The following is a 16,370-nucleotide window of genomic DNA, read 5'->3' as shown; positions in this document are numbered from 1 at the left end:
ACTCACCACGGCGGCGAAGAAGGCGACTGCAGATTATACTGAGATCCATGTTTTTCACTGCATTGACTGTGAAATATTTCTACCCTGCGGTCATGTCAAATTGGACTCTAAACAGCCATATTTTAAGACAATATATTGCTTTCGCCATCCATCTGGCTTTGCTATGTGCTCCTGGTGGCGAAAATTCAATTCTTTTCACACCAAGAAATACTAAAGATAAATTTAGCAACTCTTTATAGTCTTGTCGTTGCTGTTGAATATTGAGTTGGTTTTTCAAAAATTCAATCAAATGTTGAGTTTCATCACCAAGGATCTCAATAATGTTTTTGTCTACCATATTTTCATCAAAGGATTGATCCATAGTAGGCCATGCCGATTTAAATTTTATAAAAATACTTGAAGAAGGGCCTTTTGAAGGAAATAGTTTTTCCCAAGCTGCTGTCATCAAAACTTCGGCAATATGATGCCTACACGCTAGCCATAAAAGATCTCTGCCAATCCACTTCTCGATTAGGGTACAAGCGCCTTTTTTGATTCCTGTATTTGCTACTGTTGTATCAAATCCCATTGCACAGATGCGATCGCTTAGTTCCCATGCATTCATCAATTTGCAAACTTCGTTTGCCTGTCTTTCACCAGTTCCAGAAGACAATTTTGGGACTCCAAGCAGCTGAACATTTGCTCCAGAAGATACCAAAACTGGCAATCTTTCTACTTTGTCAGTACCTGAAAAGAAAAAAAATCAGATAGATTCTTTAAAAAAAGTTAAAAATATGTTACAAATAGCTTCTCTAAAAAAAAAATACAAATATTACCAAATGTAATCTAAAATTGTAGTAAAGAAATTTTAAATAACAAAAAACCCTATCGATTACTTCAAATCATGCTTAGTTAGAAGATATCCAAAAATCATAACACAGAATAACACATTTCAATGCTATAAAAAATATTCAAATATATTACCTGTGAGATCTTGAAGCAGCTTTTCATCCCAATGTACAACAAGTGGTCCATTTAGATCAAAATTGTTTTGGATATTTTGAGCAATCTCTTCGCGATATTCTGCATGGGCCCTTGAGAATGTTTGTCTGCTAACGGTATAATCGTCTGAAAAATTGATAAAGTTGATGAAGATTTTGTTTTAGTTACAAGATACTATCAATATAATAAAATTAAACTCAAGGAGAAAAAACAATACAATAAAAGTACTGTTAAGGAGAACTTACCTAAGTTTAGTCCAGCACTTGTTAAAACCGCAGAAATAACATACATTGCATTTCGGTCGCTTAGTCCAATACGGTCTAGGGTGGCAGCTAGTATAGGAGTCATTATTTTTGATTTACTTCGCTCGGAAAACGCTCTACTAGTGGAGGGTTTCTCATCTGGAAGCAAGACATAAAAATATTGACATATAGAAGAAGTAACCATCTTATTTGATTATATTCTTACCTCCTCCATCAATAGTAAAAACGCTGGTAGCTGATTGAGATTCCAAGGAAGGCTTTGATTCTGTTGTTGGTTCTTCGATTTTGCCTTTTTTAACTCTCGCAAAGGCAGATCCAGGCCTTCCAACTTCCCTTTGCAGAATATGGAACTGTTTATCCTTATCGTTTTTAATCAAATTTAATGCATTTCGTCGAGCAATGTCAAACAATCGATCCAAATTATTAATGAAAGTAGACTCTTGCTCTTTCTGTTTATCTCCTGCGTGAGAAGATTTTTTGATAATTGCTCGCATTTTGTTAAATAATTTTAGGAGCTTAACAACAGCATTGTAGTGTTGCATTAGAGGAATTCTATATTTCTCCCAAAAAATTTGAAGTTCAGTTACTACAGTTTTAGCAGCTGGTGTTGATTTTCCATTATAAAACGCATCCGACCAAGCACATCACCGTTTGAAGGCAACTTTACACCTTTAAAACTTTCAATTGGGACAACAAGTTCCATACTTAATTCTTCCTTAGATTTTGAATCCATTTTATGTATTCCACTTGCACGATCAAATATCACTTCACAAAAGCAAGAAGCACATTTTTCTTGCAGGACTTGACATTCGACTTGAAGAAAATGATCGCAGCTTACACTATTTATACTATGCGTAGGTATAATAATTTATCTAGATAAAGTTACATTTACTACGGTTCTTACTTCTACTCGCTTGTTGCGCTAAGCGTTAAGCGCAACAAGCGAGTAGAAGTAAGAACCGTAGTAAACGTAACTAGATAAGTACCTAGATAAATTATTATACGCTGTTGAGGTCGAAATACGTATCTGTCAAGATACAATTAAGTGGTGGAATTCAATGGGATTGTATAAACTCGTCTTATGACAAGTTATTTCGTGTATTTACATTCAAACTTCGAAAATTGTACTCTAAACTATAGCATAAACCAAACTTGACCAAATTTTGAGTTCTTCAATTTATGTCAATTTTGAGTAATTTTTCTAGCGTTTTAGCTCGAAAATAAAACGACGCCAGAAAATTGCGAGATTAAACATCGAACAATATCCCGGATGTGTTTTTGTACTAAAAAAAAGATCACCTCCCTTGCCCCCCCTTATGCACCCCCTCCCTCTCTAGCTACACTACTGTACAGAGTACGGAAAGCATTTACCAATCGAATAAAAATTCGCGAGATTGCGTGATAATCATGCATTTAATTTCGCACGGCACCGAATACGCCTGCATCGCCGCCCCAATGGTCGGTGGTACGTTGCTCTCATTTTAAACACCCCTGGGACACCCTCGACTTTGGATGCTTATAACTTGGCCAATTTCAAAGGGATTTACATCCGGTCTTCACCAGTCGCTTCCTTATATAAAAACCCGACTTAATCCACCTACAGTGAACGCAACCCTTCTTACACTTTTGAATGGTTGTGTGTGCCCAGTGCATATCCCAAGTAACACCAAGCATTACAATATTGCACATATATCAATCATAAATCGGCATGCTAAATGCTAATTGCATTAGATCTGTTTTAACGATGTGTTGTTGCATTTATTTATCAACTGTCAGACAACGATACTCTAAATCAGCAATACGAATGCAGCGATGCATTACTGGTGCTGTATTTCAACATGCCAAAGCAATGAACCATTACTTCGGTCTTATAATTGCCCTTTTCCACTTTAAGTCAACTTTTAGGGCTGTGTTTTTACAAGCATATATAGCTTTATGGTTACTTGGGATTACAATTTCTATGCATATGACCTTCAATTGAATGTAAAATAACTGATATTATCATGCTTTTAACGATTTCAAAATAAAAAACCCGACTTAATCCACCTACAGTGAACGCAACCCTTCTTACACTTTTGAATGGTTGTGTGTGCCCAGTGCATATCCCAAGTAACACCAAGCATTACAATATTGCACATATATCAATCATAAATCGGCATGCTAAATGCTAATTGCATTAGATCTGTTTTAACGATGTGTTGTTGCATTTATTTATCAACTGTCAGACAACGATACTCTAAATCAGCAATACGAATGCAGCGATGCATTACTGGTGCTGTATTTCAACATGCCAAAGCAATGAACCATTACTTCGGTCTTATAATTGCCCTTTTCCACTTTAAGTCAACTTTTAGGGCTGTGTTTTTTACAAGCATATATAGCTTCATGGTTACTTGGGATTACAATTTCTATGCATATGACCTTCAATTGAATGTAAAATAACTGATATTATCATGCTTTTAACGATTTCAAAATAAAAAACCCGACTTAATCCACCTACAGTGAACGCAACCCTTCTTACACTTTTGAATGGTTGTGTGTGCCCAGTGCATATCCCAAGTAACACCAAGCATTACAATATTGCACATATATCAATCATAAATCGGCATGCTAAATGCTAATTGCATTAGATCTGTTTTAACGATGTGTTGTTGCATTTATTTATCAACTGTCAGACAACGATACTCTAAATCAGCAATACGAATGCAGCGATGCATTACTGGTGCTGTATTTCAACATGCCAAAGCAATGAACCATTACTTCGGTCTTATAATTGCCCTTTTCCACTTTAAGTCAACTTTTAGGGCTGTGTTTTTTACAAGCATATATAGCTTCATGGTTACTTGGGATTACAATTTCTATGCATATGACCTTCAATTGAATGTAAAATAACTGATATTATCATGCTTTTAACGATTTCAAAATAAAAAAAAGGGATACTTCTGGAAATTTAAATTTTTTTAAAAAATACAAAAAGGCTGCAGATTTGATTTGCCGCCTTAAATGGCAATATTACAGCTTCTGTTTAAGCCCAAAAGAGTTCAAATCGGGTCATAGACGGCTGAGATATTGGTGTGACAATTCTTCATTAGTAGTCTGAAAATATGTCTCATATTCGTATTTCACAGATATCTCTGAAACCGAATTTCCGATTGCAGAAAAAATTAATGGGTCCAATGACAAAAACATAGCTTTCGTTTAAAGATAAAATCGCACAAATCGGTCCAAGGACGACTGAGATCTTGATGGGACATATTTTACCAATGTGTGAAGTTGATACGTCTAATGCTTTATGTTCGTATTTCAGAGATATCTCCGGAACCCAATGTCTAATTGCAAAAACAAAATACAATGGGTTCAATGGCAAAGTCATAGCTTTCGTTTAAAGATAAAATCATGCAAATTGGTTTACAGACGGCTGAGATATTCATGTGACATTATTATGTTAGTTTTCTGAAAATGCACTTCATGTTCGTATTTCAGAGATATCTCCGGAACCCAATGTCTAATTGCAAAAACAAAATACAATGGGTTCAATGGCAAAGTCATAGCTTTCGTTTAAAGATAAAATCGTGCAAATCGGTCCACGGATAGCTGAGATCTTGATGTGAGATTTTGTAACGCACACACATACGCACACACGCACACACGCACACACACACACATACATACATGTGGTCAGTTCGTCGAGCTGAGTTGACTGGTATATACGACTTGGGTCTCCGAGCCTCGGATAAAAGTCGGTTTTCAAGCGATCTTTATACCCTTCTTAGGGTGTAAGAAGGGTAAAAGGGATATTTCTGAAAATTTAACAATTTTTAAAAATACAAAAAGGCTGCAGATTTGATTTGCCGCCTTAAATAGCAATATTACAGCTTCTGTTTAAGCCCAAAAGAGTTCAAATCGGGTCATAGACGGCTGAGATATTGGTGTGACAATTCTTCATTAGTAATCTGAAAATATGTCTCATATTCGTATTTCACAGATATTTCTGAAACCGAATTTCCGATTGCAGAAAAAAATTAATGGGTCCAATGACAAAACATAGCTTTCGTTTAAAGATAAAATCGCACAAATCGGTCCAAGGACGACTGAGATCTTGATGGGACATATTTTACCAATGTGTGAAGTTGATACGTCTAATGCTTTATGTTCGTATTTCAGAGATATCTCCGGAACCCAATGTCTAATTGCAAAAACAAAATACAATGGGTTCAATGGCAAAGTCATAGCTTTCGTTTAAAGATAAAATCATGCAAATTGGTTTACAGACGGCTGAGATATTCATGTGACATTATTATGTTAGTTTTCTGAAAATGCACTTCATGTTCGTATTTCTCACATATCTCTGGAACCAAATGTCCGATTGCAAAAAAAAAATGAACTTGTACAATGACGAAGTCATAGCTTTCGTTTAGTGTTAAAATCGTGCAAATCGGTCCACGGACGGCTGAGATCTTGATGTGAGATTTTTGTAACGCACACACATACGCACACACGCACACACGCACACACACACACACATACATACATGTGGTCAGTTCGTCGAGCTGAGTTGACTGGTATATACGACTTGGGTCTCCGAGCCTCGGATAAAAAGTCGGTTTTTCAAGCGATCTTTATACCCTTCTTAGGGTGTAAGAAGGGTAAAAAGGGATATTTCTGAAAATTTAACAATTTTTAAAAAATACAAAAAGGCTGCAGATTTGATTTGCCGCCTTAAATAGCAATATTACAGCTTCTGTTTAAGCCCAAAAGAGTTCAAATCGGGTCATAGACGGCTGAGATATTGGTGTGACAATTCTTCATTAGTAGTCTGAAAATATGTCTCATATTCGTATTTCACAGATATTTCTGAAACCGAATTTCCGATTGCAGAAAAAAATTAATGGGTCCAATGACAAAAACATAGCTTTCGTTTAAAGATAAAATCGCACAAATCGGTCCAAGGACGACTGAGATCTTGATGGGACATATTTTACCAATGTGTGAAGTTGATACGTCTAATGCTTTATGTTCGTATTTCAGAGATATCTCCGGAACCCAATGTCTAATTGCAAAAACAAAATACAATGGGTTCAATGGCAAAGTCATAGCTTTCGTTTAAAGATAAAATCATGCAAATTGGTTTACAGACGGCTGAGATATTCATGTAACAGTATTTTGTTAGTTTTCTGAAAATACACTTCATGTTCGTATTTCTCACATATCTCTGGAACCAAATGTCCGATTGCAAAAAAAATGAACTTGTTCAATGACGAAGTCATAGCTTTCGTTTAGTGTTAAAGTCGTGCAAATCGGTCCACGGACGGCTGAGATCTTGATGTGAGATTTTGTAACGCACACACATACGCACACACGCACACACGCACACACACACACACATACATACATGTGGTCAGTTCGTCGAGCTAAGTTGATTGGTATATACGACTTGGGTCTCCGAGCCTCGGATAAAAAGTCGGTTTTCAAGCGATCTTTATACCCTTCTTAGGGTGTAAGAAGGGTAAAAGGATATTTCTGAAAATTTAACAATTTTAAAAATACAAAAGGCTGCAGATTTGATTTGCCGCCTTAAATGGCAATATTACAGCTTCTGTTTAAGCCCGAAAGAGTTCAAATCGGGTCATAGACGGCTGAGATATTGGTGTGACAATTTTCATTAGTAGTCTGAAAATATGTCTCATATTCGTATTTCACAGATATCTCTGAAACCGAATTTCCGATTGCAGAAAAAAATAATGAGTCCAATGACAAAACATAGCTTTCGTTTAAAGATAAAATCGCACAAATCGGTCCAAGGACGATTGAGATCTTGTTGGGACATATTTTACCAATGTGTGAAGTTGATACGTCTAATGCTTTATGTTCGTATTTCAGAGATATCTCCGGAACCCAATGTCTAATTGCAAAAACAAAATACAATGGGTTCAATGGCAAAGTCATAGCTTTCGTTTAAAGATAAAATCATGCAAATTGGTTTACAGACGGCTGAGATATTCATGTGACATTATTATGTTAGTTTTCTGAAAATGCACTTCATGTTCGTATTTCTCACATATCTCTGGAACCAAATGTCCGATTGCAAAAAAATTGAACTCGTACAATGACAAAGTCATAGCTTTCGTTTAGTGTTAAAATCTTGCAAATCGGTCCACGGACGGCTGAGATCTTGATGTGAGATTTTGTAACGCACACACATACGCACACACGCACACACGCACACACACACACACACATACATACATGTGCTCAGTTCGTCGAGCTGAGTTGACTGGTATATACGACTTGGGTCTCCGAGCCTCGGATAAAAAGTCGGTTTTCAAGCGATCTTTATACCCTTCTTAGGGTGTAAGAAGGGTAAAAGGGATATTTATGGATTTTTTTAAATTTTCAATAAAAATGCACAAAGGCTGCAGATTTGATTTGCCGCCTTAAATGGCAATATTACAGCTTCTGTTTAAGCCCAAAAGAGTTCAAATCGGGTCATAGACGGCTGAGATATTGGTGTGACAATTTTTCATTAGTAGTCTGAAAATATGTCTCATATTCGTATTTCACAGATATCTCTGAAACCGAATTTCCGATTGCAGAAAAAATTAATGGGTCCAATGACAAAACATAGCTTTCGTTTAAAGATAAAATCGCACAAATCGGTCCAAGGACGACTGAGATCTTGATGGGACATATTTTACCAATGTGTGAAGTTGATACGTCTAATGCTTTATGTTCGTATTTCAGAGATATCTCCGGAACCCAATGTCTAATTGCAAAAACAAAATACAATGGGTTCAATGGCAAAGTCATAGCTTTCGTTTAAAGATAAAATCATGCAAATTGGTTTACAGACGGCTGAGATATTCATGTGACATTATTATGTTAGTTTTCTGAAAATGCACTTCATGTTCGTATTTCTCACATATCTCTGGAACCAAATGTCCGATTGCAAAAAAAAATGAACTTGTACAATGACGAAGTCATAGCTTTCGTTTAGTGTTAAAATCGTGCAAATCGGTCCACGGACGGCTGAGATCTTGATGTGAGATTTTTGTAACGCACACACATACGCACACACGCACACACGCACACACACACACACACATACATACATGTGGTCAGTTCGTCGAGCTGAGTTGACTGGTATATACGACTTGGGTCTCCGAGCCTCGGATAAAAGTCGGTTTTCAAGCGATCTTTATACCCTTCTTAGGGTGTAAGAAGGGTAAAAAAAGGGATATTTCTGAAAATTTAACAATTTTTAAAAAATACAAAAAGGCTGCAGATTTGATTTGCCGCCTTAAATAGCAATATTACAGCTTCTGTTTAAGCCCAAAAGAGTTCAAATCGGGTCATAGACGGCTGAGATATTGGTGTGACAATTCTTCATTAGTAATCTGAAAATATGTCTCATATTCGTATTTCACAGATATTTCTGAAACCGAATTTCCGATTGCAGAAAAAATTAATGGGTCCAATGACAAAACATAGCTTTCGTTTAAAGATAAAATCGCACAAATCGGTCCAAGGACGACTGAGATCTTGATGGGACATATTTTACCAATGTGTGAAGTTGATACGTCTAATGCTTTATGTTCGTATTTCAGAGATATCTCCGGAACCCAATGTCTTATTGCAAAAACAAAATACAATGGGTTCAATGGCAAAGTCATAGCTTTCGTTTAAAAGATAAAATCATGCAAATTGGTTTACAGACGGCTGAGATATTCATGTGACATTATTATGTTAGTTTTCTGAAAATGCACTTCATGTTCGTATTTCTCACATATCTCTGGAACCAAATGTCCGATTGCAAAAAAAAAATGAACTTGTACAATGACGAAGTCATAGCTTTCGTTTAGTGTTAAAATCGTGCAAATCGGTCCACGGACGGCTGAGATCTTGATGTGAGATTTTTGTAACGCACACATACGCACACACGCACACGCACACACACACACACACACATACATACATGTGGTCAGTTCGTCGAGCTGAGTTGACTGGTATATACGACTTGGGTCTCCGAGCCTCGGATAAAAAGTCAGTTTTCAAGCGATCTTTATACCCTTCTTAGGGTGTAAGAAGGGTAAAAGGGATATTTCTGAAAATTTAACAATTTTAAAAAATACAAAAGGCTGCAGATTTGATTTGCCGCCTTAAATAGCAATATTACAGCTTCTGTTTAAGCCCAAAAGAGTTCAAATCGGGTCATAGACGGCTGAGATATTGGTGTGACAATTCTTCATTAGTAGTCTGAAAATATGTCTCATATTCGTATTTCACAGATATTTCTGAAACCGAATTTCCGATTGCTGAAAAAATTAATGGGTCCAATGACAAAAACATAGCTTTCGTTTAAAGATAAAATCGCACAAATCGGTCCAAGGACGACTGAGATCTTGATGGGACATATTTTACCAATGTGTGAAGTTGATACGTCTAATGCTTTATGTTCGTATTTCAGAGATATCTCCGGAACCCAATGTCTAATTGCAAAAACAAAATACAATGGGTTCAATGGCAAAGTCATAGCTTTCGTTTAAAGATAAAATCATGCAAATTGGTTTACAGACGGCTGAGATATTCATGTAACAGTATTTTGTTAGTTTTCTGAAAATACACTTCATGTTCGTATTTCTCACATATCTCTGGAACCAAATGTCCGATTGCCAAACAAAAGAGCTTGTACAATGACAGACTCATAGCTTTCGTTTAGTGTTATAATCGTGCAAATCGGTCCACGGACGGCTGAGATCTTGATGTGAGATTTTTGTAACGCACACACATACACACGCACACACGCACACACACACACACACACATACATACATGTGGTCAGTTCGTCGAGCTAAGTTGATTGGTATATACGACTTGGGTCTCCGAGCCTCGGATAAAAAGTCGGTTTTCAAGCGATCTTTATACCCTTCTTAGGGTGTAAGAAGGGTAAAAGGATATTTCTGAAAATTTAACAATTTTTAAAAATACAAAAAGGCTGCAGATTTGATTTGCCGCCTTAAATGGCAATATTACAGCTTCTGTTTAAGCCCGAAAGAGTTCAAATCGGGTCATAGACGGCTGAGATATTGGTGTGACAATTTTTCATTAGTAGTCTGAAAATATGTCTCATATTCGTATTTCACAGATATCTCTGAAACCGAATTTCCGATTGCAGAAAAAATAATGAGTCCAATGACAAAAACATAGCTTTCGTTTAAAGATAAAATCGCACAAATCGGTCCAAGGACGATTGAGATCTTGTTGGGACATATTTTACCAATGTGTGAAGTTGATACGTCTAATGCTTTATGTTCGTATTTCAGAGATATCTCCGGAACCCAATGTCTAATTGCAAAACAAAATACAATGGGTTCAATGGCAAAGTCATAGCTTTTGTTTAAAGATAAAATCATGCAAATTGGTTTACAGACGGCTGAGATATTCATGTGACATTATTATGTTAGTTTTCTGAAAATGCACTTTATGTTCGTATTTCAGAGATATCTCTGGAACCCAATGTCTAATTGCAAAAACAAAAAATTGAACTCGTACAATGACAAAGTCATAGCTTTCGTTTAGTGTTAAAATCGTGCAAATCGGTCCACGGACGGCTGAGATCTTGATGTGAGATTTTTGTAACGCACACACATACGCACACACGCACACACGCACACACACACACACATACATACATGTGCTCAGTTCGTCGAGCTGAGTTGACTGGTATATACGACTTGGGTCTCCGAGCCTCGGATAAAAAGTCGGTTTTTCAAGCGATCTTTATACCCTTCTTAGGGTGTAAGAAGGGTAAAAAGGGATATTTCTGGAAATTTAAATTTTTTTAAAAAATACAAAAAGGCTGCAGATTTGATTTGCCGCCTTAAATGGCAATATTACAGCTTCTGTTTAAGCCCAAAAGAGTTCAAATCGGGTCATAGACGGCTGAGATATTGGTGTGACAATTCTTCATTAGTAGTCTGAAAATATGTCTCATATTCGTATTTCACAGATATCTCTGAAACCGAATTTCCGATTGCAGAAAAAATTAATGGGTCCAATGACAAAAACATAGCTTTCGTTTAAAGATAAAATCGCACAAATCGGTCCAAGGACGACTGAGATCTTGATGGGACATATTTTACCAATGTGTGAAGTTGATACGTCTAATGCTTTATGTTCGTATTTCAGAGATATCTCCGGAACCCAATGTCTAGTTGCGAAAACAAAATACAATGGGTTCAATGGCAAAGTCATAGCTTTCGTTTAAAGATAAAATCATGCAAATTGGTTTACAGACGGCTGAGATATTCATGTGACATTATTATGTTAGTTTTCTGAAAATGCACTTCATGTTCGTATTTCTCACATATCTCTGGAACCAAATGTCCGATTGCAAAAAAAAAATGAACTTGTACAATGACGAAGTCATAGCTTTCGTTTAGTGTTAAAATCGTGCAAATCGGTCCACGGACAGCTGAGATCTTGATGTGAGATTTTGTAACGCACACACATACGCACACGCACACACGCACACACACACACATACATACATGTGGTCAGTTCGTCGAGCTGAGTTGACTGGTATATACGACTTGGGTCTCCGAGCCTCGGATAAAAGTCGGTTTTCAAGCGATCTTTATACCCTTCTTAGGGTGTAAGAAGGGTAAAAGGGATATTTCTGAAAATTTAACAATTTTTAAAAATACAAAAGGCTGCAGATTTGATTTGCCGCCTTAAATGGCAATATTACAGCTTCTGTTTAAGCCCAAAAGAGTTCAAATCGGGTCATAGACGGCTGAGATATTGGTGTGACAATTCTTCATTAGTAGTCTGAAAATATGTCTCATATTCGTATTTCACAGATATTTCTGAAACCGAATTTCCGATTGCAGAAAAAAATTAATGGGTCCAATGACAAAAACATAGCTTTCGTTTAAAGATAAAATCGCACAAATCGGTCCAAGGACGACTGAGATCTTGATGGGACATATTTTACCAATGTGTGAAGTTGATACGTCTAATGCTTTATGTTCGTATTTCAGAGATATCTCCGGAACCCAATGTCTAATTGCAAAAACAAAATACAATGGGTTCAATGGCAAAGTCATAGCTTTCGTTTAAAGATAAAATCATGCAAATTGGTTTTACAGACGGCTGAGATATTCATGTGACATTATTATGTTAGTTTTCTGAAAATGCACTTCATGTTCGTATTTCTCACATATCTCTGGAACCAAATGTCCGATTGCAAAAAAATTGAACTCGTACAATGACAAAGTCATAGCTTTCGTTTAGTGTTAAAATCGTGCAAATCGGTCCACGGACGGCTGAGATCTTGATGTGAGATTTTGTAACGCACACACATACGCACACACGCACACACGCACACACACACACACACATACATACATGTGCTCAGTTCGTCGAGCTGAGTTGACTGGTATATACGACTTGGGTCTCCGAGCCTCGGATAAAAAGTCGGTTTTCAAGCGATCTTTATACCCTTCTTAGGGTGTAAGAAGGGTAAAAGGGATATTTCTGAAAATTTAACAATTTTAAAAAATACAAAAGGCTGCAGATTTGATTTGCCGCCTTAAATGGCAATATTACAGCTTCTGTTTAAGCCCAAAAGAGTTCAAATCAGGTCATAGACGGCTGAGATATTGGTGTGACAATTCTTCATTAGTAGTCTGAAAATATGTCTCATATTCGTATTTCACAGATATCTCTGAAACCGAATTTCCGATTGCAGAAAAAATTAATGGGTCCAATGACAAAACATAGCTTTCGTTTAGAGATAAAATCGCACAAATCGGTCCAAGGACGACTGAGATCTTGATGGGACATATTTTACCACTGTGTGAAGTTGATACGTCTAATGCTTTATGTTCGTATTTCAGAGATATCTCCGGAACCCAATGTCTAATTGCAAAACAAAATACAATGGGTTCAATGGCAAAGTCATAGCTTTCGTTTAAAGATAAAATCATGCAAATTGGTTTACAGACGGCTGAGATATTCATGTGACATTATTATGTTAGTTTTCTGAAAATGCACTTCATGTTCGTATTTCTCACATATCTCTGGAACCAAATGTCCGATTGCAAAAAAAAATGAACTTGTACAATGACGAAGTCATAGCTTTCGTTTAGTGTTAAAATCGTGCAAATCGGTCCACGGACGGCTGAGATCTTGATGTGAGATTTTGTAACGCACACATACGCACACACGCACACACGCACACACACACACATACATACATGTGGTCAGTTCGTCGAGCTGAGTTGACTGGTATATACGACTTGGGTCTCCGAGCCTCGGATAAAAAGTCGGTTTTCAAGCGATCTTTATACCCTTCTTAGGGTGTAAGAAGGGTAAAAGGATATTTCTGAAAATTTAACAATTTTTAAAAATACAAAAGGCTGCAGATTTGATTTGCCGCCTTAAATGGCAATATTACAGCTTCTGTTTAAGCCCAAAGAGTTCAAATCGGGTCATAGACGGCTGAGATATTGGTGTGACAATTCTTCATTAGTAGTCTGAAAATATGTCTCATATTCGTATTTCACAGATATTTCTGAAACCGAATTTCCGATTGCAGAAAAAATTAATGGGTCCAATGACAAAACATAGCTTTCGTTTAAAGATAAAATCGCACAAATCGGTCCAAGGACGACTGAGATCTTGATGGGACATATTTTACCAATGTGTGAAGTTGATACGTCTAATGCTTTATGTTCGTATTTCAGAGATATCTCCGGAACCCAATGTCTAATTGCAAAAACAAAATACAATGGGTTCAATGGCAAAGTCATAGCTTTCGTTTAAAGATAAAATCATGCAAATTGGTTTACAGACGGCTGAGATATTCATGTGACAGTATTTTGTTAGTTTTCTGAAAATACACTTCATGTTCGTATTTCTCACATATCTCTGGAACCAAATGTCCGATTGCAAAAAAAATGAACTTGTACAATGACGAAGTCATAGCTTTCGTTTAGTGTTAAAATCGTGCAAATCGGTCCACGGACGGCTGAGATCTTGATGTGAGATTTTTGTAACGCACACACATACGCACACACGCACACACGCACACACACACACACACATACATACATGTGGTCAGTTCGTCGAGCTGAGTTGATTGGTATATACGACTTGGGTCTCCGAGCCTCGGATAAAAAGTCGGTTTTTCAAGCGATCTTTATACCCTTCTTAGGGTGTAAGAAGGGTAAAAAGGGATACTTCTGGAAATTTAATTTTTTTTTTAAAATACAAAAAGGCTGTAGATTTGATTTGCCGCCTTAAATGGCAATATTACAGCTTCTGTTTAAGCCCAAAAGAGTTCAAATCGGGTCATAGACGGCTGAGATATTGGTGTGACAATTCTTCATTAGTAGTCTGAAAATATGTCTCATATTCGTATTTCACAGATATCTCTGAAACCGAATTTCCGATTGCAGAAAAAATTAATGGGTCCAATGACAAAAACATAGCTTTCGTTTAAAGATAAAATCGCACAAATCGGTCCAAGGACGACTGAGATCTTGATGGGACATATTTTACCAATGTGTGAAGTTGATACGTCTAATGCTTTATGTTCGTATTTCAGAGATATCTCCGGAACCCAATGTCTAATTGCAAAAACAAAATACAATGGGTTCAATGGCAAAGTCATAGCTTTCGTTTAAAGATAAAATCATGCAAATTGGTTTACAGACGGCTGAGATATTCATGTGACATTATTATGTTAGTTTTCTGAAAATGCACTTCATGTTCGTATTTCTCACATATCTCTGGAACCAAATGTCCGATTGCAAAAAAAAAATGAACTTGTACAATGACGAAGTCATAGCTTTCGTTTAGTGTTAAAATCGTGCAAATCGGTCCACGGACGGCTGAGATCTTGATGTGAGATTTTTGTAACGCACACACATACGCACACACGCACACACGCACACACACACACACATACATACATGTGGTCAGTTCGTCGAGCTGAGTTGACTGGTATATACGACTTGGGTCTCCGAGCCTCGGATAAAAAGTCGGTTTTCAAGCGATCTTTATACCCTTCTTAGGGTGTAAGAAGGGTAAAAGGGATATTTCTGAAAATTTAACAATTTTTAAAAATACAAAAGGCTGCAGATTTGATTTGCCGCCTTAAATGGCAATATTACAGCTTCTGTTTAAGCCGAAAGGGTTCAAATCTGGTCATAGACGGCTGAGATATTGGTGTGACAATTCTTCATTAGTAGTCTGAAAATATGTCTCATATTCGTATTTCACAGATATTTCTGAAACCGAATTTCCGATTGCAGAAAAAAATTAATGGGTCCAATGACAAAAACATAGCTTTCGTTTAAAGATAAAATCGCACAAATCGGTCCAAGGACGACTGAGATCTTGATGGGACATATTTTACCAATGTGTGAAGTTGATACGTCTAATGCTTTATGTTCGTATTTCAGAGATATCTCCGGAACCCAATGTCTAATTGCAAAAACAAAATACAATGGGTTCAATGGCAAAGTCATAGCTTTCGTTTAAAGATAAAATCATGCAAATTGGTTTACAGACGGCTGAGATATTCATGTGACAGTATTTTGTTAGTTTTCTGAAAATACACTTCATGTTCGTATTTCTCACATATCTCTGGAACCAAATGTCCGATTGCAAAAAAAATGAACTTGTACAATGACGAAGTCATAGCTTTCGTTTAGTGTTAAAATCGTGCAAATCGGTCCACGGACGGCTGAGATCTTGATGTGAGATTTTTGTAACGCACACACATACGCACACACGCACACACACACACACATACATACATGTGCTCAGTTCGTCGAGCTGAGTTGATTGGTATATACGACTTGGGTCTCCGAGCCTCGGATAAAAAGTCGGTTTTCAAGCGATCTTTATACCCTTCTTAGGGTGTAAGAAGGGTAAAAAGGGATATTTCTGAAAATTTAACAATTTTTAAAAAATACAAAAAGGCTGCAGATTTGATTTGCCGCCTTAAATGGCAATATTACAGCTTCTGTTTAAGCCCAAAAGAGTTCAAATCGGGTCATAGACGGCTGAGATATTGGTGTGACAATTTTTCATTAGTAGTCTGAAAATATGTCTCAT

At 36.9% G+C, this 16,370-nt stretch overlaps 1 protein-coding gene across 1 annotated transcript; it reads right to left on the bottom strand.

Moving 5' to 3' along the window:
* Nucleotides 1-550: 550 nt before the first annotated feature.
* On the bottom strand, nt 551-2,004 carry LOC134203354 (uncharacterized; the record flags this gene model as incomplete). Its single annotated transcript, XM_062678225.1, has 3 exons — nt 1,450-2,004; nt 1,227-1,382; nt 551-726 (listed from the first exon to the last, which is right to left on the bottom strand). Coding segments are annotated over exons 1-3 (669 nt in total), but the record flags the coding sequence as incomplete, so codon positions are not given.
* Between the last annotated feature and the right edge of the window lie 14,366 nt (nt 2,005-16,370).

This window comes from Armigeres subalbatus, unplaced genomic scaffold (assembly GCF_024139115.2).
Source record: "Armigeres subalbatus isolate Guangzhou_Male unplaced genomic scaffold, GZ_Asu_2 Contig1808, whole genome shotgun sequence".
Taxonomy (NCBI): Eukaryota; Metazoa; Arthropoda; class Insecta; order Diptera; family Culicidae; genus Armigeres; species Armigeres subalbatus.
The sequence above is the reverse complement of the archived record's forward strand: the minus strand, read 5'-3'. Positions and strand labels throughout refer to the sequence as shown.